The 23,364-nt window shown below is 44.4% G+C and overlaps 1 protein-coding gene across 1 annotated transcript in view; it reads left to right on the plus strand.

Moving 5' to 3' along the window:
- The window catches only part of NUP93 (nucleoporin 93), a 101,296-nt gene that overhangs the window by 65,936 nt on the left and 11,996 nt on the right, over positions 1–23,364 (plus strand). Inside the window, exons 5-8 of the mRNA XM_007947279.2 lie at positions 11,696–11,770; positions 14,283–14,372; positions 16,128–16,267; positions 21,566–21,698. Of these exons, the coding sequence (XP_007945470.1) occupies positions 11,696–11,770; positions 14,283–14,372; positions 16,128–16,267; positions 21,566–21,698 (438 nt within the window). The remainder of the gene's footprint in view (positions 1–11,695; positions 11,771–14,282; positions 14,373–16,127; positions 16,268–21,565; positions 21,699–23,364) is intronic.

The raw sequence follows: 23,364 nt of genomic DNA on the forward strand, positions 1-23,364 counted from the left end.
TTACTCTTTTGGTGCTGATCTTCCTATTATTGATTTCTAATTTGATAGCTTTATGATCTGAGAAGATGCTTTGCAATATTTCAATGTTTTTAAATTTATTAAGCCTTGCTTTATGGCCTAACATATGGTCTATCATGGAAAAAGTTCCATGTGGCAACTTTATTCTTAATCAGTGCAAGTTTTCAATCACTGTTTACTCCCTCCACCCTGCCCCTCCCAGCCTGGTGACCACCAATAAACTTTGGTCTCTATACATTTGCTTTTTCTTTTTATATAAGTGAGTCATACAATATTTGTTCTTTTGTGATTGACTTATTTTGCTGAGCATGAAGTCTTCAAGCTCCTTCCATACTGTAGCATGTATCAAGACTTCCTTTCTCCTACTGCCTGGGTGGTATACTGTTGTATGGATGTACCACATTTTGTTTATCTATTCGTCTGTTGGACATTTAGGTTGTTTCCACCTTTTGGCCATTGTAAATAGTGCTGCAGTGAATGCTGGTGTACAAGTCTCTTTTTGAGTCTCTGCTTTCAAGTCTGTTGGGTGATACCTAGGAGTTGAATTGCTGGTTATATGGTAGCTTTGTTTTCGGTTTTCTGAGAAACTGCCACACTGATTTTACAGTGACTGTTTTCCACAGCACCTGTACCATTTTGCATTCCACCAGTGATAGATATGGGTTCCAGTTTCCCCACATCCTCATCAACATTATTATTTTTTTTATTTTTTGTCTTTGCCATCCTAACAAACCAAAAAATGACACTGAGCATCTTTTCATGTGTTAGCTGGCTATTTGAATGTCCTCTTTCTATTCAGGTCTTTTGCTCATTTTATAATCCGGTTATTTGTCTTTCTGTTAAGTTGTTGAAGAAGATATATATCTTGGTTGTTAAATTCTTGACAGATACAAGGTTTCGGAAGATATTCTCCCAGTCTATAGCTTGTCTTTTCATTCTTTTGGTAAAGTCTTTTGATGGACAAACATTTTTAATTATTGTGAAGTCTCATCTTTTTCCTCTTTCAATCACTGCCTTGCTGATCTCATTTGTGCTTGTAGCTTTAAATGCTGTCTATGTGCTAAAGACTCTCAGATTAACATCTGTATCCCTGAACCCCCCCACTTGCATATCCAGTTGCCTTCTTGGCTCCGTTTGGATGCCTGATAGCCGTCTCGGGTAAAAATGTCCAGAACTGAATCATGAGAGCAAAAACCCTTCCCTGCTCCCTGCCCTGCAGCCTTCCCATCTCATAGAGTCCTCATCTTTGTAAGTGACAACTCCAGGTTTTCACCTGCTTGGGTCAAAACCCTCGGTTTCATTTTTGTCCTCTCCTTCTTGCCCATCTCACACCCAGTCTCTCCCACATGTCGGCAAATCTGGTTAGGCCAACCCTCAGAAATACCCAGAACCCAAGCACTGATTACCACCTCCACTGTTAGCACTCTGGTCCAAACCACCATCATCCCTTGCTCAGGTTACTGAAGTAGGCTTTTAGTTAGTTGGTTGTTTTCATTATCTGTTGCTGTGTAACAGATTACTATAGACTTCAGTGGCTGATAAGGAGCTCTGGTGGCATAGTGGTTAAGGCATTGGCTGCTAACCAGAATGTCAGCGGTTCAGACCCACCAACTGCTCCACAGAAGGAAGATGGGGTGATCTACTTCTGTAAAGATGTACAGCCTCAGAAACCCAGTGGGGGTCGCTGAGTCAGAATCAACTCAGGGCAGTGAGTTTGGTTTTTTGGTTTTTAGTGGCTGCTAACAACAAGCGTTTATCATATCATGGTTTCTGTGGGTCAGGAATTTGGGAGCAGCATAGCTGCGTAGTCTGGCTGCGAGTCTCATGAGGCTGTAGCTGAGGTGCAGCTGGCTCTGGAGTTCAGATCTGAGCTGCAGCACTGACTCGTTCTGAGACCTGGCCCAGTTATTCAGCCCCACAGACCTTAATGTCTTCATTGGTGAAAGGGAGTTATTGGAAAGATTAGTGATAGTGGAAAGCACCTGACCCATCATGGCCATTTCTTACTGTTGTTTGAAAAAAAATTGATTCAGATAATCTGGAGGTGAAGATTAAAAATTATAATCCTATGAAAATTATAATCTAATATTGGACAGTTTGAAGGTGGGTTTTCAAGTAATACTTCTGTTGTATCTTGAGAAGTCTTTTCCCCAGCAGTTCTGTTTCACGAGAAAGCATTCTTTTCCTGGGTTGAGATGGGGAAAATGGAGGCTTACCAGAGGTGCGCGCTGTGCTGGTTGAGACCCACGACTGTCGGCTTCCTGACTGTTGCTCTGTTGACGTCTGGGTCAAGACTGGGTAGCTGGGCAGCTTCTCCTGCCTGCAGGATAACTTGGCATATCCTGCATCTACAAATCTGCTCCTGATTTGAAAACCACTGTTTCTATTAAATTAGCCCCCAAATAAATGGATGCTAAAGTTACTTGTTTCAGGAAATTGTTCATGAAGGACCTGATCCCACATTCCTTAGTCAAATTGTGTCCCACCCCAACTCAGAGTCTTTGAGAAAGAACTAATGTGTAAAACCCTTGACCAGCCTCATGTTTCTCACAGTTCTTTGTCAAGCTAGACAAATAACTAGAACAGCTCATGATTTTAAAAACTTCATTTTAAAAAATGGTGTTAATAGGTTGTGGTCTGTATTGGGATTTGCAATTAATTAAAAATTACTAATGAGATATTCTTTCTCTATTGCGCTTCTCTTAAAAATAGACTTGTCTATTTAGTAGACTCTTCTTCCTTGACCTCAAGAATCCGCTTGGAAAGGAATTGTCGATGGGTTTGCTGTTCTGTATTGTGACACCTAGCAGGGTGGACACCTTTGCTGTACAAGTGGTATAAAAGGTTCTCTCTTTGGCTTATCCAGGGAGTTGCCATTTTCTGGAACCTTGTACGCTTTATTAGTTTGTTCTTACTGTTTTTAACTTTTCCCTAAATTGTAACATACATAGAGAAAAGTATACAAATCGTAAGCGTATGAATTGTCACAGACAGCATCCTCACATGTAGCCAGTACCCACATGAGGAACAGGACATACCAGCTGGGCATCTGCCTTGTGCCCCTCGCATTCACCACCCTCCTCACCAACAAGGGAGCTACTCTTCTGACTTCTGATGTCACAGATTAACTTTGCCTGTGTTTGAACTTTATGGAAATGGAGCCATATAATATGGACTCTTGTCTCTGGCTTCTTTTGCTTAATATTCTGAATATTGTCGCAGGTAGCTGTAGGCCATTCAGTCTCGTGGCCGAACAGTGTTCCATTATGTGAGTAACTGCAGTCTGTTTATCCATTCTAGTATTGATGGGCATTTGGGTAATTTCTAGTTCTTGACTTTTATACATAGTGCTATTGTGAACATTCTTGTCCATGTCTTTTGGTGAACGTATGTTTGCATTTCCGTTGGGTACACCAAAGAGATGAATTGCTGGGTCATAGGGTGTCCATACATATGTTGAGTTTTAGTAGATACTGGCAAATGGTTTTCCAAAATGATTGTTTCAGTGTAACTTCCTACCAGCAGCATGTGAGAATTCTATATCCTTGCCACACACTGTGTTTTTTAATTTAACCATTCTAGTGGGCACTCTAAGGAGCTCTGGTGGTGTAGTGGTTAAAACATTTGGCTGCTAATTAAAAGGTTGGTGGTTCAAACCCACCACTGCTTCATGGAAGAAAGATGGGACAGCCTGCTTCTGTAAAGATTTACAGCCTTGGAAACCCAGTGGGGGTTGGTGTGAGTCAGAATCGATTTTTTGCAACAGTGAGTTGTGTTTTTTTTAAGTGGGTATGTGGAATTGTGTGTCTTTATAGGCTCTTTTTCCATAATGATGGAAAAGTGATATCTCCACTTGGGTGGGTACTTTTGCACTCTCTTTAGAGGAGATCACAGAATGTGAAGGCCAGAGGTAGGCTTTGGGGTTGAGCAGTTCTGGGTTTCTTCACTGTGCACTGCCTCCCTTGCAGAGCTGTCGTGAGAAACGCAGATAACATGTGTAAAGTGCTAGCCCAGTGCCTGGCGTGGAGTGCACGCTTGGCACGTCCCAGCAGTACTTGTGGTGGTCGCTAGCATTTGGTAGGCTACAGATTACTAGGCTGATGTTAATCATTTTAAGATGGATCTGCCCCTTGTTAAATGTTTCCCTTTGTTTATAAATTACTGTTTAGAATTATTTTTTTTATTGAAAAAATATCTTTGGGCATAAATGGAAGAAAAAGACTTGGTATCTAAAATATTTTTCCTGAGCACCTTACTGCTGGGAATAAGGGTGTTGGGATACAGAGAGTCGTGGGTTAGAAAGGAGGCTTCACATTATCTTGAGCTGATCTTATATTTGAAGGAAAGTGTTCAAATTTGGATAATTTATTCTAGAGACAGGCTCAAGGCTTCTCTCCCCGCCCCCGCCCCCCCCATTTAAGTTCAAATACACCAGGACGTAGAGGTTCCTGAAACAGCTTTTCCCCTGAGCCTTCCTGTAACAGAAGAACACAGGGGCATTGGCAGAATCCTTTCCTGGCAAGTTTTAATAAAGGAGGTGATGCTTCAACAGCATATAGTCAATTTGGGAAATTTGTTTCCTTAGGATATTATTGAAGAAAGGCCTACCATTTCAAGGAGGAAGATAGGCAATTTAAAGATTGTTAATAACTTGTCCAATTGGGGTATGAATAAAAATGATGTGCTTTGAAGCAAGAAAAAGACTCCTGGCTGAGAATCCTAGTGCCCTGGTTCACATCCGGCCAGTGGGAGGAAGAGCCCCTCCAGACCTCCCGTGCTTGACTGCATGCCTGACAGTGAGTGTGAGTGAAGCAGGGTTAGGAATCCTTGATGTACTTAGGCAACTTTAAAACACCGAGTAGGTCAACTTCTCTAACAGTCTATTGGTATTGTTGTTAGGTGCCGTGGAGTCAGTTCCTGTTAATAATGACCCTATAGGACAGAGTAGAGTTGCTCTGTAGGGTTTTCTTGGGTGTAATCTTTATGGGAACAGATCTCCAGGTCTTTCTCCTGCAGAGCTGCTGGATGGGTTCCAATCACCAACCTTTTGGTTGGCAGCTCAGTGCATAAGCATTGCACTACCAGAGCTCCTTGTGTTGGTATTAGACATGGTTAATGGGTAGTCTGCTAGAGAGGCTGAACAGAGAGTGGTAGTAACATTCCATGCGATGTCTGTGAATAGTGTGTGTTGAACATAGGCTCTAATTTTGATAACTACTAACCTAATACCATTTTTCATTAATTCCCTGTGTAAAATGGTGGGAGCTGTTGTAGTTTCAAAACTTGTCTGACTTCAGAGGGGATGAGGCAAACAAATCAGGATCAACCCAAGGCTGATCTCTATGAGGTGGAAGTCAAATATACCTCAGTCTCTAACCTTTTTACCAACCTCCATGGTAACCTTTTTACCACACTCTACTTCTCTTCTGCGTTCGACAATCCATTGCAATGGCCACACAGAACTCACAGATCATACTTACAGTTAAGTGATTTGTTAAGGTCTGGGATTCAACTCGGGATCAGGATCGGCAGGCTGTAACCTGGGATCAGGATCAGCAGGCTGTAACTTGGGATCAGGATCGGGAAGCATGTAGGCATGCTCCAGGGCAAGTCAGTTCTCTTTAACTCCTCTTGATCATGGAGGCCTACTCTTGGGCCCACTCAGAACAGGCCCCACTTGGCCCTGCTCTTCATCACCACTGACTGCCACGGAACCCCTTCCAGGCCTGTCTCTGTCTTCAGCGGTTCAGCCCTTGACCTGTGTTGTAGCTGTCTCAGGAGGTTCCTTGCCTCCTCTCTCTTTCTCTGCTGCTTCTGCTTCATCCTGCTATTCTTTTCCTCCTCCTTCCTGTCTCTAGAACTTTTGTAGGGTTGGCTGCTTTTATCTACAACTCTTTGCCAGTTCCAAGGCATGGCCCTTCATCTAGGGCCAGGAACTGACCAGTCTTTTCTCAGTAGGGCCACAGATACTTCATTTGCATAGTAAGGTATAGACACTTCATTTGCACAGTGAGCTACAGACACTTCGTTTGCATAGTCTGTTGGCCAATCCTTGCAAGGTACATAGCAATCAGTGGGCAGACTGGGGTAGAAAACTAGGGCAGAGGTAGCTCCTCAGGGCTTAGGGGAAAAGTCTGTCAAGCTGTTTTTCCAAAGAACTAAGGCAAAAGACCGCATAGAGGAACTCTTCATCACACTTAGTCACACGTTTTTTCTACTTTTTAACATCTCAGAAATCAGGACGTGTCTTAAATTCAATGGTGTATCATAATTTAATTGACAGCATTTTTTCTTTGCTTGTGGTAAATAGAATAACAGTATGTCTTACAGTAGATTGTGCATTAGATTCCGTGAAATACAGTAAAACAATAGACTGGCAAATTTGGGTTTGAAGATTCCAGACTACATGATTTCAAACTGTATTTTTGGCTCTCTGGCCTTTTCCAGGGGGTTGAGAGGTGACTGCTCTGGGTGGACCTGTTCACAGACAGGAATTTGAGCAGAATTTCAAGTATACAAAGTGCTCTGCTGCTCTTTCTGAAAGAAGTTAAAAAACAAACCAGTGAACAGCCCCATCAGGCCCTTGGTTTTACTGGCCTGATGTATCACACACGAATACCTTCTCTTCCATGGTGTTCAGGTGCTAGCGGTGTAGAGGCATGTAGCGTCTCATGCGAACAGTTGGCCATGCACCTCCCCCCCCCACACACACACAGGTGACCTCTGTCCACAGAGCACATGTCCTTCCAGTTCCTTCTCAGGTGTTTATGTGCTCGTCTGCGTGTATACATACACCTTACAGTTTATCCCATCATGTGTTAGGCTGTACAGTGAGCGTTATGTTTTAATTTTTTGTAACACAATATTTTAGTTTTTTTCAGGGATAGTACATGTAAGACTCTGTTGGGTTTTAGTGGCTGTAATTGTGTACTGTCATAAGAATGGCACAGCTATTCTCATTTTATCCATGAGGAATGAGGGTCTAGAGAAAACAGATGTCCTTACCCAAGGTCACACACATCATTGTTAGTAGATGTCATTACCCAAGGTCACATCATTGTTAGTAGATGTCGTTACCCAAGATCACATCATTGTTAGTTGGGTTGCATTTAGAACATGAGTCTTCAGGTCCCCTGTCGGTGTTCATCCTAACGTTCTGGGGCTTCTGTGTCAGATTTTTTTAGCCAAATACTGTAAATTAATCACTTTGGTTCCATTTGACGTACATGAAGCTAAAACTTTCCACTTGGAAATTAAACTCTTCTATACTGCCTTCATATTTCTTTTCACTCTATACTTGTTTTGCTAGGAATGGTACATTTCTTTTTCTCTCACTAGAATGTAAACTCTTTGGGAAGAGTTTTACTCATCCTTGGAGGTACTTTGTACAATAAAAAAACAAACTCACTACCATCAAGTCGATTCCAGCTCATACAACCCCCACTGGGTTTCCAAGACTGTAAATCTTTATGGAAGTAGATCACCCCATCTTCCTTCCGCGGAGCGGCTGGTGGGTTTGAGCCACTGACCTGGTTAGCAGCCAGATGCCTTATCCCCTAAGCTACCAGAGCTCCTTCGTACAGTAGTAAATGCTTAATAACACTATGCAAAACTGAAGAAGTCCTGCAGTCCCCGTCTGCCACTCTTCAACCATGTCCTGCCTGTTTTGGAATGTTCTTTTAAAATGGCTGTTTTGGGGACACCATCTGCTCTTAGAAGCTCTTATGTCTGCTCCCAAATCAAAAACCAAACTCATTGCTATCAAGTTGGTTCCTCCTTACAGTGACCCTCTAGGACAGGGTAGACCTAACGTGTAGGGTTTCTGAGGCTGTAAATCTTTATGGAAGCAGACTGCCACATATTTCTTCCCTGGAGCAGCTGTTGAGTTCGAACCACAGACCTTTTGATTAGCAGCTGAGCACTTAACCAGTGCGCCACCAGGACTCCTCTCTCTGTTCCCCTCATGGGCTGTTTCTTCCTGTATCTCCAGCCGCCTGGGTGAGCCCTGCTTTCCCTCCCTGGCCCTACTCCTCTCTTCCTGGCCTTTCTGACCCCTGCTTCCCTGCCTCTGTCCCTCCCTGCTATAGTTTGATCAAGCAGGGGTGCAGAAGAACCCGCAGGCCGAGGAATTTGGAATGTCAGTCCCACGCAGCGTTCTGGCACCCACTTTCTAAGCCCTCCGGCAGCCCTTGATTTTGGAATTCAAACCGCGCACTGGCTGGGTCTCTGCTCAGGAATGTGCGAGTACATGTCCTGTTGGTGGATAATTGACTTTATGTGTGGTGAGGCAGAGGCTGGGCTGAGGGCAAATGAAGGAGAAGTGCTTTTGAAAACAAGAGCATTAGGCAAAATTAATTTAAATGGAAATTTGAAGGCTGAAAATCAACTACTTTTTAAATGGATAATTTAAAAAATTAGGTTTTCAGTACTGGAAAATATTTCTCAGGGCTGTTCATGCATGGATTTAGCTCACACAGCCGTGTCTCGTGAAAATGCTGTAGCGCTGCCCCCTTCTGTCCCTTGCTTACTGTCCCCACCTAGGTTCCTGGAATTAACAGGCTCAGTGTCCTGTCTTTGAAAGGACTGCGGGGCCTTCAGCTCTCCTACGCTTAGCTCTGCTCCAGAAGCACGGCCACCTGTGACACAGTCCTCATCTCAGCATCGCTGGGACACTCACATTAATCTAGAAGTAGAAGATGTGCTGGTGAGGGTCTCTGTTCAAACAGGGACTGTGTATTTCATTGTGGAAAAATGAGATGAGAATTTCCAGGCAGCACAAAGTAGAATATCTTAGGTCTTGTTTCTGTCGGATTCATTTCTGTCTGTTGTTGTTCAGCAGAGGCTTTGTTCCTGTGCTCACTATGGTGGTACAGTTTTTATTATGAAAGTAGTTGTCAGAGCTGGCAGCTATTAAGTGGTGACCATGTTCTGGGCATTGTGCTGAACTCTGTGCTTACTCCTTCCAGCAGTGCTGTGATGAGTGCTCTTGTTCTCCCCATGTAATCTGCATCGCCAGCCTGCAAGGTGGATAGCATTACTACCCCCTTTTTACAGCTGAGGGAGCTGAAGTCAGAAGTAATGTACTCAGTGTCAAACAGCTAGTCCGTGGCGGAGCCAGGACTTCTCAGCACTACTCTTTTGTTCCATGAAGTCCATCCTTGGACAGTTGCCCTGGGAGGCCAATCATGGGCAGTGCTAAGAATGCAAAGGTTGGCACAGATTCAAACTGTGGCTTCACTGCTTCTATTGGAATGGCCTTGGGAAAGCTCCTCACCTTTCAGTGTGCCTTGGTGTCTGTTTGGTTCTGTAGTGCTGCTCTAACAGGAATATGCCACCAATGTGTAGCTTTAACAAACAGGGATTTATTCTCTACAGTTTAGGAGGCTGGACATCAGAGTGCAAAGTGCCACCTCTAGGGATTGGGTGAAGGCCCCTCGATCTTGGGCTTCAGCTCTGCCTCTTGCTCCTGGCCCCTTGGAACTGGAGGCATCTTTTAACTTGAGCAGCTGCTGACTGCTGAGGCTGACAGACTCAAGGGCAACAAGTAAAGTGGCACAGTCCTAAGACTATCAAACAACACGGCAGGCCACTAGTTCAAGACCAGAAGCAAGATAGGCGGACAACATGTCAGGCCACTGAGATGAAGACCTGGCCAAACCCAGGATCTAGATGTGCCAAAAATCTCAGAGATCTTTCTCAAAGTGTCTTCTTATATACTGGAAGCAGACCACATGCCTAAGGCAGCCATTCAGCTGCTCACAGTAGATTTCACCATGGAGTTGATTACCAGTCTCACCATGGGGAATAACTATATCCAACTGCCCAGCCACTCAAAACCAGGCCCAGCCTAGTTGACATATAACCTTAACTACCACAGTATCTTTATCTGTAAAATTGATATAATAAAATATCCATGAGTCCTGGTGGTGCAGTGGTTAAAGTGTTCAGCTGCTAATCACATGGTCAACAGTTGGAATCCACCAGCTACTCCACAGGAGAAAGATGTGTAAGTCAGCTTCCATAAAGATTCCAAACCAGAAACCCATTGCCATCAAGTGGATTCTGACTCATTGCGACCCTACAGGACAGAATAGAACTGCCACATAGGGTTTCCAAGGCTGTAAATCTTCCATGGCTTGAAATCTGCCATGAGAGGAGTATTTGCATCATGGAAACTAGCAAATGCTACGAATCAGGCCCCCTTTCCCAAGAACCCATTGTTAAATATTTACCAGCACACCAATAGGTGTATTTAATTTTATAGTGCCAGCTTCCATAATGAAAGGTAGCAGGGGGTAGAGGTGAGAGGTAGGGGTTGGGAATGGGAGTTGGGTCAGCCAGCCAACCACATCTACCAAGGTCTGTAAACTCTTTAAAGCTCTTTTCATACTAATGGTTCCAGAAGCTCAGAGAGGAGGAGGGCTCTCGAGGTCATCAGGAGAGCCCCTTCGTTTGGCCGAGAACCTGAGGTGCCAAGACAGTGTGCTTGCTCAGATCCCAAAGCCAGAAGTGAAATGACCCTCCTGGACCCCGGGTGCCTTGATAGTCTAGTGTCTTTTCTCCAGAACTTACAGGTTTAAACCCCACCTTTCTGCCTGCTGCCCCCCTTCTCCCCACCCCTTGCCCCGCACCTGCCCTCCTCCTCCCACCCCTCACCCCCGCCTGCCCTCCTTCCCCCTACCCCTCGCCCACGCCTGCCCTCCTCTTCTCACCCCTCGCCCCTCACCTCTCCTCCTCCTCTCACCCTTTGCCTGGCACCTGCTCACTGGTTTCCCTTTCGCCGGCTCTGGTGGTGCTGGGAAGTTTTGCTGCCATCTTCCCTCAGTGTCCCATGAAGCCTTCTTTCAATTGCTTTGTTTTAGATTTTACAGAACAGAACATTGATTTTTAATGAGATAAGCTTAAAGAATTGGATTTCTGCTATAATTCAGTACAAGCTAATATATTGGGAATTTAAGAATATAACTACTAGGCATTATTATGATACATATTGGTTCACTGTAAAGAATGACAAAAAATTAGATTTAGTGTTTCTTAAAAAAAAAAAAGACTAATATTCAGCATTTTTCATACGTTTGTATCTAACTCTTCATCAGATGGGCACAAGCTTGCTGCTTTTGGTCCCTGTGGGGATGGATGGGCACAGGGCTGTGCCCGTGGCAGGCGCTTTGCAAATATTTACTGACTTAATGAATGACTGCCCAACTTGGACTGGCTTCACATCTTCAGATGCCAAAAATCAATCAGCAGCTATTGTCTTAGTGTGGATTCTGCATTAGAACTGTCTCAGTCCTGGTGTTGTGACCCTGTAAATGCCATTCCCTCAGCTACCTGGTATGACTGGTGGTAATGGGAGGCCCACGCTGAAATGATGGCCTCACTGGTGTGAAGAAATGGCGTGGGCTGGGGGTTGAAACCAAATGCTGCAAAGATGTACATTTCCAGAAGTCATTGAGATGTGCAGAGGGCTGATCCAGCTCCTTTCACTTAATCAAGTCCCCTGCCTGCTCCCTTGTCACGTGTCCGTGCTGGGAGAGTTGCATTTCATTGAATCCATTATTTTGAAAGTCTGACTAGAAATAGACTCCTGCCAGCTTTGTCAAAGCCAAGGATATGTAAATGGGATTTTCTTTGTTTACATGACTGAATACCATTCTTAATGTGCTTTTGTCTGTAGCCAAGTTACATCAGTGACCTGGGACCCCCTGGTCGAAGCTCTCTGGATAGCATCGAGATGGCCTACGCCCGGCAGGTGAGCATGCTCCCCCAGGAGGGTTTCATCCCGGAAAAACCTTGGTGAGCCCTTTGGGGGAGAAAAAGGGAACAGAGACTTCATGTGACAGTTAAGTCCTGCAAGCAGTTTGGCTTTAATTCAGAAGACTGGTTAATATTTTACCTTCTAGATCATTGGAGAGTTCTGTCACATAGGGTAATAGAGTGCTCAGTTTCAATTTGGGGAAATTGAAATCCGCCCTCTAAACAGATCAAGGCATCTTATTTTGCATTTGGCTATAACCCCTTGTACAGTAAAACCTTGAGCAATTGAACTGTTTAGCTAATGGACTTCTGTATTAATGGAATTACCTGGTAGGCTCACAGTAATATTAGAAATCGTGCTCTCACACCTTGTTGAGAAATTTCCCACATTCTTCTCTCCTTGCTAAGCATAATGTATTCAGTGTCTTAGAGAAACTCATGGTGTTGTGGGGATCATGGTTCTGTATGGATCTTGATTCTCTGTAGTTAGCACAAGGACTCTCTATTCTGTTGGACTGAAACTGCCCTGAAGTCAGTAGATACCTGGAATTGACTTTTTGAATAAAGGATTGCTGGCCAGCTGTGTGTGTTTTTGTAATTTGTCATAGCCCCACCTCCCCTATACAAAGTATCAAGAAGGAAAACATGTTTCTGTTTTTTGAATTAAGATGGTGGGCTTCCATCTCCTTAAGATTGTCCTGCACCAGCAGCGATGGCCAAGGAGGAGCATCTGCTCAGCTTTTCCAACTCCCATGACCCTCTGAGGGGGGAAACACACTGGTGCCACTTGTGCCCTCAGCATTACCCACTTCCTTCCTTCCCTCTGACCTAGAGTGGGGTAGCTGCAGACAGCAGCTCTGGAGGTAGCAGCTCTGGAGGTGAACTGGGGATAGTAGGGAACTATTAGACCCTGTGCCCTTCACAAAAGTCTCCTATCTTTAGCTGCCAATTACTTAGCTGAAAATTAATTGAAGTATCTGAATTTTTTAAGGCTCTCTACTTAGTGTCCCAGTGCCTCTTCAAACTCTAATAGCCGCAACCATCCTCATCAGCTTCCCTGCTAACGTGTCCGTCCTCCTGCCGACTCCCCCATGTCCCGCCGCTGGGCCCTCATTTATCTCCTTCTGCCCCAGTTTTGAGATCTCTCTCTTTCTGACTCTGCTTCCACATCCAGCCCTTTTAAAATGTCCCTTGATTATATGGCTCACTCCCTTCATTGTCCCTGTACCACCTGGACGTCAGGCCTCAGGAAATTATAAGTTGCTTCGGCAAGAAGCTATGCATCTTATACATCTGTAAAGATGAAAACTTCATAGAACTAATGTTTTAAACACATAGATCTGTTTCTATGCCTGTTCTTTACCTTTGAGGGTGAATCTTTGTATATTGTATTAAACGCAGTACACTGCAAAGGGAAGGGCCCTGATAAATGCTTGCTGAGTGGATAAACACCACCTTACAGTTTAAAAGGCCCTCTGGGGGCAGAGTGCCTAAGACCCACCAGCTGCTCCTCAGAAGGAAGGTTGGGCAATCTACTTCCGTAGTGATACCACCTCGGAAACCCAAGGAGGGGTCACTGTGACTCGGGTCTGACTCGATAGCAGTGAGTTTTGTTTGGCTTTTGGCTACAGTTTAAAAGCCATTTCATTTAATCTTTCTATCAGCCCTGATGTGAAATGGCACTCTCCCCCGTTTTCAGTCAAGGAAATAGGGCTTTGGCAGGGTTGGGACTTGTCTGGCATCACCCCCTTGTGCAGGGGGAGCAAGGACCAAATACAAAGTGAAATTGTCCATAAAAGCACAATGTAGTCATTTTTACCATCACTATCTTAGTTCCTTTAAAATAAAACCCAAAGTAATCGTGGTTTCCCATACCTTAAGCATTACATAGTTACATTTTCTTGAGAAAATTTTACCTAAAGAGCAAGGATTCTTCTCAGGAGAAATTGGTATTAACTTTGTAGTAACGGTTACTCTAAAGCCCGTGGAGGATGTTCCTGCTGCAGCCTGTGGACACTGGCTCTGGGGCCATTCACTTCTTTTGCCACTAAGATTATCAGACTTTGCCTGGGTTGTTGGGGAGCAGCAGTGGGAGGCCTGCGGTGCCGTCTTCTGTCCCTCACTGGGACTGCGGTCTGCGGTGCCGTCTTCTGTCCCTCACTGGGACTGCGGTCTGCTGGGCACAGAGGCCACAGACCTGCCTGTGGCACTCCTCCCCCAGGACCACCCAGTGCCAGTTCTTCAGGTGCTGGGCATGGCTAGGGTGGCAGTTAGCTTTGATGTGCATTGAGGCTGCTGCCCACAGCTCAAACACAGAACTGGGGAACGGGCAGAAGCTCTTTCCCTCCAGGCAGTGTGGCTGGCTTGGCCACTCTAAGGAAGGAGATGTACGATGATGCTTCTGCTGACCACGGACAGACGCTGGCTTCAGATCTGCCTCAAGAGGTTTGAAAAAGAAAAACTGAAATGAGAAATCGTACGGTTTACTTTGCTTTTCCTCATTTCAGATTTATATCTATAATGAGAAAATTGTAAACGGACATCTGCAACCTAACCTTGTGGACCTCTGTGCTGCCGCCATGGAGCTGGATGACAAGGTACCACTCCGGAACTAACTTCAAACGGAAAGTGGGGGGACTGTGTCCTGATGGGATTAGCAATGTGATGACTGGCTGAAATGGCTAAGCAGATGCTCCATTCCGTGGAGTAAAATGTTAACTGTTCCTTAGCGCTTCATTAAAAAAAATTCCTTTTTTAAATTTTAAAGAACTTTTTAAAATGAATCTTCAAAAGGCCCAGGGCCAGGATCAATTAAGAGTTCTCTTCAAGTTGTTTTTGCTTTGAAGTTCTGTCAGGCTCTGCCTCCAGGCTCATGAGTTCCTTTCCTTAGACGTAGACTAAGGGGCTCTTTAATAAGAACCGAGTTGTAAAGGTGGTGTAGTTTTCATGTTGATGAGACCCTTGAACATAACTTGGGGCCGAGGAGTGGTGGATTGTCTCTGCCTTCATATGTCACTGGTTCTGTTCCTTTTCAACCTTTCATCATTTTTTCACCCTAAGCTCTCATCCCTGGCCAATGAGTTGGAATTGATTTGACAGCACTGGGTTAAAACCAAAACCAAACCACACCCACTGCCATAGTGACCCTTAGGACAGAGTAGAACTGCCCCATGAACTTTCCAAGGCCGTACATCTTTACAGAAGCAGACTCTATCATCTTTCTCCTACAGAGCAGCTGATGTGTTCAAACTGCCAACATTTTGGTTAGCAGCGAAATGCTCTAACCACTGCACCACAAGAACTCCTTGGCAGTGGGTTAGGGGGAAGAAAATAAAAAACAGAGTGGATAGGGGTGGGTAGATGGGAGGAAGGAGAAAAGGAGGAAAGGATATTATGACCAGTTGCCCATCCACAGATTTTCTTTTTTTTTTTCTTTTCAGAAATGCTCCTTCCTTCCTCCCACCTGCCCTTCCGCCCCCCGTTTTTTCCTGTAGTAAAATATAAGGCAGTACAAACAGGTCAGAAGAAGAAAGTAGGAATCGCCAATCATCCCACTGCCTAGAAAGAATCTTTTTTTTTTTTTTTTTAAAGATATTCTACAATTTTGATTTTTAAGAGAGAGCATGAAAACATAATCTGTACTTTCCCTTTGGCAAAAGTGTAGACCTGCTTTTCTCCAGTTGGTGCTGTCTTCTAGGCATTCTTAACTGTAGAATGCTGCCAGGGGTTCAAGGGACACAGCGTTAAGGAGGCATGTACAGCTAGAATGGTTCTGGGGAGAAGGAGCCCAGCTGTGTGACGGTAACAAAGGAAGGAACGCCTGCTCCTTTCCTGGGATGCCCTCACGGGAGGTGTCCTTTGAAGGGAGTGAGTGGGAAGGGAAGTAAGAGGCTGTGACATTCACAAAATAGGGTAAGAGCAGTGGCCCCTGGAGAGGTTTGGAGAGGACAAAACCTATATTATTTAGGCTAAACTTGTATTTTAAGCCTTAAGAAACTCAAATGACCTTGTAAGAACTGACATGCAGGGACTTGAATTTCAATTCCTAGATTATAAATATATTCACTCTCTCTTAAGGGATGCCCACTGAGATTCAGTGTTCTTGTTACTTTTATGTGGTCTTAATTATGTAGGTGGTTATGTTAGACCTGGAATAGTAATTAATCTGAAAAACCAGCTGGGAGTGGGGTGAGGGGGCAGCTCGTCGGTGGATGGAGCTCTGACCCCCTGGCAGGGCAGAGGGAGTCTTAGACGGAAGGCATTGCCCTTCCCTCCCTCACCCTGCTGCCACAAGAGCCGAGCTCTCTATCCAGCCCTGCAGCATTGTTATGTGCGCTTTCGTTCACACACAGAGCATCTCTGACATGTGGACCATGGTCAAACAAATGACAGACGTGCTGCTGGTGCCGGCGACTGACGCCCTGAAGAGCCGCAGCAGCGTGGAGGTGCGCATGGAGTTTGTCAGGCAGGCCCTGGGCTACCTGGAGCAGAGGTAAGGCAGCAACGGCACAACGCCCCAGAAGTCGGCCGTTTCTCATGGTGAAGGAGACCTCAGGCTAGGTGCTATGTGGCTGGTATAATTTAAACAAGGTTGAACATGGCTGAGAGGCATAGCCCTGTTCTCACATACACCTCTCCGCCAGGAATATTCCTGCTGTGGCATCCAGTTACACAGGTGAAATCATGGTAAGTGGAGCACTGTTAGGCTTCTCTTTCATTGCTTCTCTGCCCACGGTCCCTCAGCAGAGATGCCACTGATTCTGCAGCCATAATGCCTTAGGTCCAGATCGTGTTTCCTGATAGTGGTTCAGCCACTACTCCTTAGGCCCTTTTGTTTTCTCTCAGCAGTTTAAGATTTACTGACTCTGCTGGCAGTTTCACCCCCTCCAAACCGTAAGAAGGCACCTTTAACCTTTCTTTTCCTTCTGGTGCTGCCCAGTTAATCCCTGCGAGTCTGAGTCCCTCCCAGCTGTTAAGGCTGTGGTTTCTGCCTGCGTTTCTTTGCTACCTCCTCACTGATCGGAGTTGGTCACCACGATGTTCGAGGCTGTGCTCTTGTGCTTGGGCAATTTTCCCCTTCATTAGGAGGGCCCATGCCATTCGTTCCTCCCTGTGGACACTCCGTCTAGCTCTGAATTGGCCAGCAGGGGTTGTCATGAGTGTGCAACAGACCCTCTTTATTTCAGAGACAGGGTGCTGGGCCTCGCTTTGGATCCAGAAAAAGAAAGCCAAGCTGAATACATTGGCTAAATTGCAGCCCTTTGCCACCGAGCCTGAGCAGCTGCCAGCAGCCTTGTAGTGTGATCGTCCTTTGTCAACAAAATAATGCTTCATTAGGAAGTCATAAGATTTCCCTGTGTGTAACTGGAGCAATTCAGATGTGGTACAGCAGAGAACAGCAAATACTCTCTTAGTTATTTATATAGCAGCGACATGAGATGAACATGTCAGACGTCTTAAACTCACTAGCCTCCATCCTCTTGTTAAGAAAAATCTGGAACTCCAGTTTTTTTTTTCTTTCTTTTTTTTTTTTTTCCACTATTCCTTTTAGCAGCACAAAAGGGTTTATAGAAGATTTTCTCAGACTCGGGCTGAATTTTTATAATGCAAGTTTTGGATGCCATGACTTTAAAGAACCTAATGCATGTAGAAGTAATTTCGTTTCTTACAAGTCAACAAAATACGAGTCAGCATTTTTACAATGTATAAAAGCCTCCAGGATTTTTTTTTAAATGGATATAAGTATGTGTTTACCCATTATGGCTCTTTTCTCACTGTACCTGATCCTTCCCATTGGTGCTTGACTTCACCAGGGGTACAGACTGTGTTACTTGATTTTATATCACTTCAACAGCCATCCCACTTCTTAATTTAGTTTTCATGACGTTGCACTCAATGTCATGAAACAAAATGTGTATGAACTGCTATATGGAAAATGAATTTGCTCTTTCACCCAAATCACAATGGAAATTAAAATAAAAAAAAAGGCATAAATTATTTCTCCATTCTTTAACAGCACTGCTTGGAACTGTTTGAGAGTTTCTTATCCACAATTTTTTTCACTGCCAACTTTTGGCAAAGGGGATGTTTTAGAATGATTGTATTCAATTTTATTATTTCTTTTTCTAAAATTCTTCAAAGTAATCTTTGTAGACTAGGTACACCAAAGAGCTCATGTACAAGGGCTGAAATCACCACTGACACCTGATGGTGTGGCATATTGGAAAACAGCGTGGTCTTTATAATTTTATAATATTTTTGCTGATACTAATTAATTACAATAAAAGGAGAAACGATTGAAGTTGTTAAAGATTTCGTATTACTTGGTTCGACAATCAACACCAACGGAAGCAGCAGTCAAGACATTAGATGACATATTGCACTGGGCATATCTGCTGCCAAAGACCTCTTTGAAGTGCTGACGAACAAAGATCTCCTTGAAGACTAAGGTGCATCTAACCCAAGCCATTCATTTTTAGTTACTCCATATGCATGTGAGAGCTGGACAATAAACAAGGAAGACCAAAGAGAGTTGATGCTTTTGAGTTGTGTTGGTGAAGAGTGCTGAAAGTACCATGGACTGCCAAAAGAATGAACAAATGTGTCCTGGAAGAAGTGCAGCCGGAATGCTCCTTGGAAGTGGGAATAGCCAGATGAAGTCTGGTCTACTTTGGTCATGTTGTCAGAAGGGACCAGTCCCTGGAGAAGGATATCATGCTTGGTAAAGTAGAGGGTCAGCAAAGAAGGGGAAGGCCCTCAACAAGATGGATTGACACAGTGGCTGCAATGATGGGCTCAGGTTTAGCAAGAATTGTGAGGCTGGCACAGGACTGGGCAGTGTTTTGTTCTGTTGTACACAGGGTCACTATAAGTCGGAGCCAACTTAGTGGCACCTAACAACAACAATTAATCCACTGGCAGTATGCATGTAATATTACAAAGAGTGTAATGTAGCAGATGACAAAATAGACCCAGTCCCAGATGAATTTTTAAGTATAAAGCTGGAAATATTTGGGAAAATGTAAAGTTGGTCTATCTCTTCCCTGCCACATTCTGCAATTTGAGGTAGGCTATCTATCTCATGGCCTGCTTCTTTGTCTTAGACCCTCGCTAGCACCTGGGTTGTCTTAATTCAAGTTGGAAAAGACCACAGTGGCCATCTGTTTGTTTTGGCTGCTACAGGACTCTTTCCTCTAATCTCTTGTCCAACCTCAGCTTTTAAATACATCTAGTGATGGCATAGTGCCTAAGGCATGTGACTGCTAACCAGGAGGCTGGTGGTTCAAACCCACCAGCCACTCCTCGGAAGGAAGGTTGGGCTACTTCTGTAGTGATACCACCTCGGAAACCCAAGGAGGGGTCACTATGAGTTGTGTCCGACTCGACGGCGGTGAGAGAGAGAGAGGGAGAGAGGGATGGAAAACTCATTCTTGTTGTTGTTAGGTGCTGTTTGGTTGGTCTGGCTCATGTGCAGCACAACAAAACACTGCCTGGCCCTGCGCCGTCCCCACGTCGTCGCTGTGTTTGAGCATGTTGTTGCAGCTGCTGTGTCCATCCGTCTCCTTGAGGGTCTTCCTCTTTTTCACTGACTTCCTACTTGATGTCTACGTGATGTCCTTCTCCAGGGACTGATCCCTCCTGATAACATGTCCTAAGTACATGAGATGACGTCTTGCCATCCTCACTTCTACAGAGCATTCTGGCTGTACTTCTTCCAAGACACATTTGTTAGTTCTTCTGGCAGCCCATGGTATGTCCAGTATTCTTTGCCAACACCATAATTCAAGCACATCAAATCTTCTCTGGTCTTTCTTATTCATTGTCCAGCTTTCGCATGTATATGAGGTGACTGGAAATACCATGGCTTTGTTCAGGTGCACCTTAGTTCTCAAAGGGACATCTTTGCTTTTTAACACTTTCAAGAAGACTTATGGAGCTCATTTGCCTGATGCAAGACGTAGTTTGATTTCTTGACTGCTGCTTCCATGAGGGTTGATTGTGTATCCAAGTACAATGAAATCCTTGACAACTTCAATATTTTCTCTGGGAAACTCATTACATTTGCTTAATTAAAAAAAAAAAAAAAAAGACACATGCCTGTTACAGATATTTTAAAAGATGCCAAAAAAGGGGGAAAAAAAACCCTGCCCCATAACGTTTCCAAGGCTATACAACTTTACAGAAGCAGACATGTTTCTCTTGTGGTGAGGCTATTAGGTTTGAACCGTCAGCCTTTCAGTTAGCAGCTAAGCATTTAACCACTGTGCTACCAAAGCTTCTTATTTAGAAATTCTTTGTTATAGTGACCTCATATTTGGATATCTGTAGTTTGAACCATTTGATTGTAACATGGAAGCACTTTAAAAATACTGTAGGATTTTAAGAAGCATGACAGCTAATAAATGAAGAGAGAATGATAGAAAGTCATCATTTTACAGCCACCATTGTAATAATTGGTTCAGCCAGGATCATCAGTGGAGACTAAATGATAGGTGAAAAATTGTTAGTGAACAGAGAATTCGCATGACCTCCACATGGTTACCCCCAAGAGTAGTTGTTAACTACCAGGGGCAAGTACTGTTGCACTGAAGAGACCTATTAACTAAGTGAGAAAACTGATGTTACCTGCTCCCAACACGATTTGGCATCAGCTGTGTAAGATCCTTGGCAAAAAATTGAACCTGAATCATATCGTGATGAAACTGTCTAGCTTGTGGGGCATACTACCAGACAGCTGCTGTAGATTCTTCAAGAAATACCAATGTCATGAAAGACAAAAACAGGTGGTAGAGTGGCCCTAGATTAAGGAAACTAAAGTGGCGTGATGTCTGCGTGCCATCCATTTCCTTGATTGGATCCTGGTTTTAAAACAAACAAACAACTGTTAAAGGCATTATTAGGGTAACTTGAATATGGTTTACATTTTAGATAATGTTTAATGTTAAATTTCTTGGTTTTCTAATAGCATTGAGGTTTTGTAAGAGAATGGCCTTCCTAGAGTTTAGGAGATACATGGTGAAGCATTTATGTATGAGGTAGCTCCTGATTTCTATAGTGTATTTTCCAGGGAGGGAAAAAGTGTGTGTGTGTGTGTGTGTGTGTACACACATATATATATATATATAAGGAGAGAGAACACGGACCCAAATATTAGCAATTGGTGAATCTAGGTAAAGAGTATATATATGGACGTTCATTGAACTCTTAACTTTTAGTAGGTTTGAAAATTTTCAAAAGACAAATTTAAACAGAACCCGCTAGGATGTTAGATGACTGTGAGCCGGAGCAGTTACGACTCTGCACAGCAGCTCTCAGTGCACTTGAAGTGCACAGTTGTATTCCTCCAGGGATTCTTTGCAGTATCTGCTGTGATGAGCAATCTTTACCAGTGTTTTGCCCATGGAATAAATAATACAGATTTCTTCATTAAGTGCACTGTTTCCTCTTCTGTGTCAGTTTTGAAGTCCAGGTTCTGGCCTGTGGAGGTCATAGTCTAATGTCATGGATATGGATACCCCAAAAAAACCCTGCCATTGAGTCGATTCCAAACCATAGCAACCCTGTAGGACAAAGTAGAGTTGCCCCATAGAGTTTCCAAGGCCGTAAGTATTTACAGAAACAGACTGCCTCATCTTCCTCCTGTAGAGAGGCTTGTGGGTTCGAATGGCCAGCCTTTTGGTTAGCAGCCCAATGCTTTAACCACCATGCCACCAGAGCTCCTTGGATTTGGATACAGATGTGTAATGTACACTTTGAACCACTCTCATTTTTTCCCTCTATATTTTTCCAGCTACAAGAATTACACCCTTGTGACTGTCTTTGGGAATTTACACCAGGCCCAGCTGGGTGGAGTGCCTGGGACTTACCAGTTGGTTCGAAGTTTCCTGAACCTTAAACTTCCAGCACCCTTGCCTGGACTGCAGGTACTGGCAACTTTCTCTGTGTAGATTACGTGTCTCTCTCAGACAGGCAGTTTTCCATTAAAACAAGGTTATGAGTAGGGACTTCTGTGTGGAAAAGAGACCAGAATGGAGTGAAGAGGGAAGCTGAGACTCTTCTCAGGCGGCTGGTAGTGCGGGAGCCCAGGTGCATGGTGGTGTTGGCTCAGCCCAGGTTGGGGGAGGGGCAGGGGAAGATCAGGTTCTGGGTGTGTTTTGAAAGTAGAGCTACAGCACGTGCTGAAGAGCTTGGTTGTGCATGTGAGAGGCACAGTCAGGGATGTACTCTGAGATCATTGGCTCAAACAGCTGAAGAATGGATTTGGGTATGGTCCTTAGGATGTGGCCTCCTCTCAGCCCAGTCATTGGGAGGAATTTTCTTACAGTCCATTATCACAGTGTGAAAAGTACTGGAGTGAAGCTTTGTATCAAAGATGGTGGGTACAGAGGAGGCTGGCTTCATAACGGAGATGAGGTTCATGCTCGCTATTGGAAAGAGGAGTTTACCAGCCTTAGGTCTGGAAAAGGGGATTCCAGACGGAGGGCAGAGGAGGGACAGGCACATGGGGCAGGAACAAGCATCTGGAAGTGCGAGCTGCTGGTGTGCTGGGCTTGGCAGGCTGGGCACCGCTGGTGAAGGCCTTGAGTGCCAGGCTAAGCACTTCAGACTTAACCGGCTCAGAGGGGTGTAAGTGGGAAAATGACACCATCAGATTCGGGTTTGAGAAAGAGTCTTTTATGGTGGGGAAGGGTGGCTCAAGAAAGGAATTCTGAGGGCCACTGCTGTGGAGGAGTTGAGGAAAAGCAGGTGGAGAGGGATTACCACAGGCCTGTTGCATAGGGAGGTGAAAGAGACACGTTTAGTGTACGCTGTAGTACTTGGAAGAGAGGACCAGGGCTGCCTTCTCGAAGCCAGTGCCTCTCACAGTGACTGATACAGAGATGCTCAATAAATATTTGAAAGAAGAATGAACGGATGAATGAAAATGCCAGTATCAATTTAGCTAATCATTGGAAAAAAAAAACAAAAAACATGCTATCAAGTCAATTCTGACTCATAGCAACCCCTGTTGGGTTCCCAAGTCAGTAAATTTTAGTGGAAGTAGATGGCCCGGTCTTCCTTCTGCGGAATGATTGGTGGGTTTGAACTGCCAACCTTTTAGGTTAGTGGTCATATGCCTTAGGCACTGCACCACCAGAGCTCCTAATCTCAAATAGAATAGCAAGCAGTAGTCTCTTATTAGTCAGTGAATGTCTTTAGCTGTGGATCTGTGGGCAGTACAGAAGGGGCGGTCTGTAAGTGATCATGGAAGAACATGTCACTCCATTTCTGCAGGCCAATGGGATCCAGTGAGAAACCACAGGGCTGGTTCTGAATTAGGTAGGGTGGCTTTGTGCTTTTGAGGGAAAGCTCTAAAGCCAGACTGCCACTAACCAGCTTACCTTGGACAAATTACTGAACCTCCTTGTGCCTCAGTTTCCTCATTTGTAAAACAGGGAGGAAAAGGCTGTGAATGGTCCCTACCTCATAGGGGTGTCATAAGGATTAACTAACTTAGTACAGGGAGAAGGCTTAGCTGGGTGTCAGGCACATAAGAAAGCAGTCAGTTCGCTTTTCTGTTTGTCTGTTTGTTTGCTTCTTTGTTTTGAG

This window comes from Orycteropus afer, unplaced genomic scaffold, assembly GCF_000298275.1.
Source record: "Orycteropus afer afer isolate SDZICR_OR568_19922 unplaced genomic scaffold, OryAfe1.0 scaffold00009, whole genome shotgun sequence".
Lineage (NCBI taxonomy): Eukaryota > Metazoa > Chordata > Mammalia > Tubulidentata > Orycteropodidae > Orycteropus > Orycteropus afer.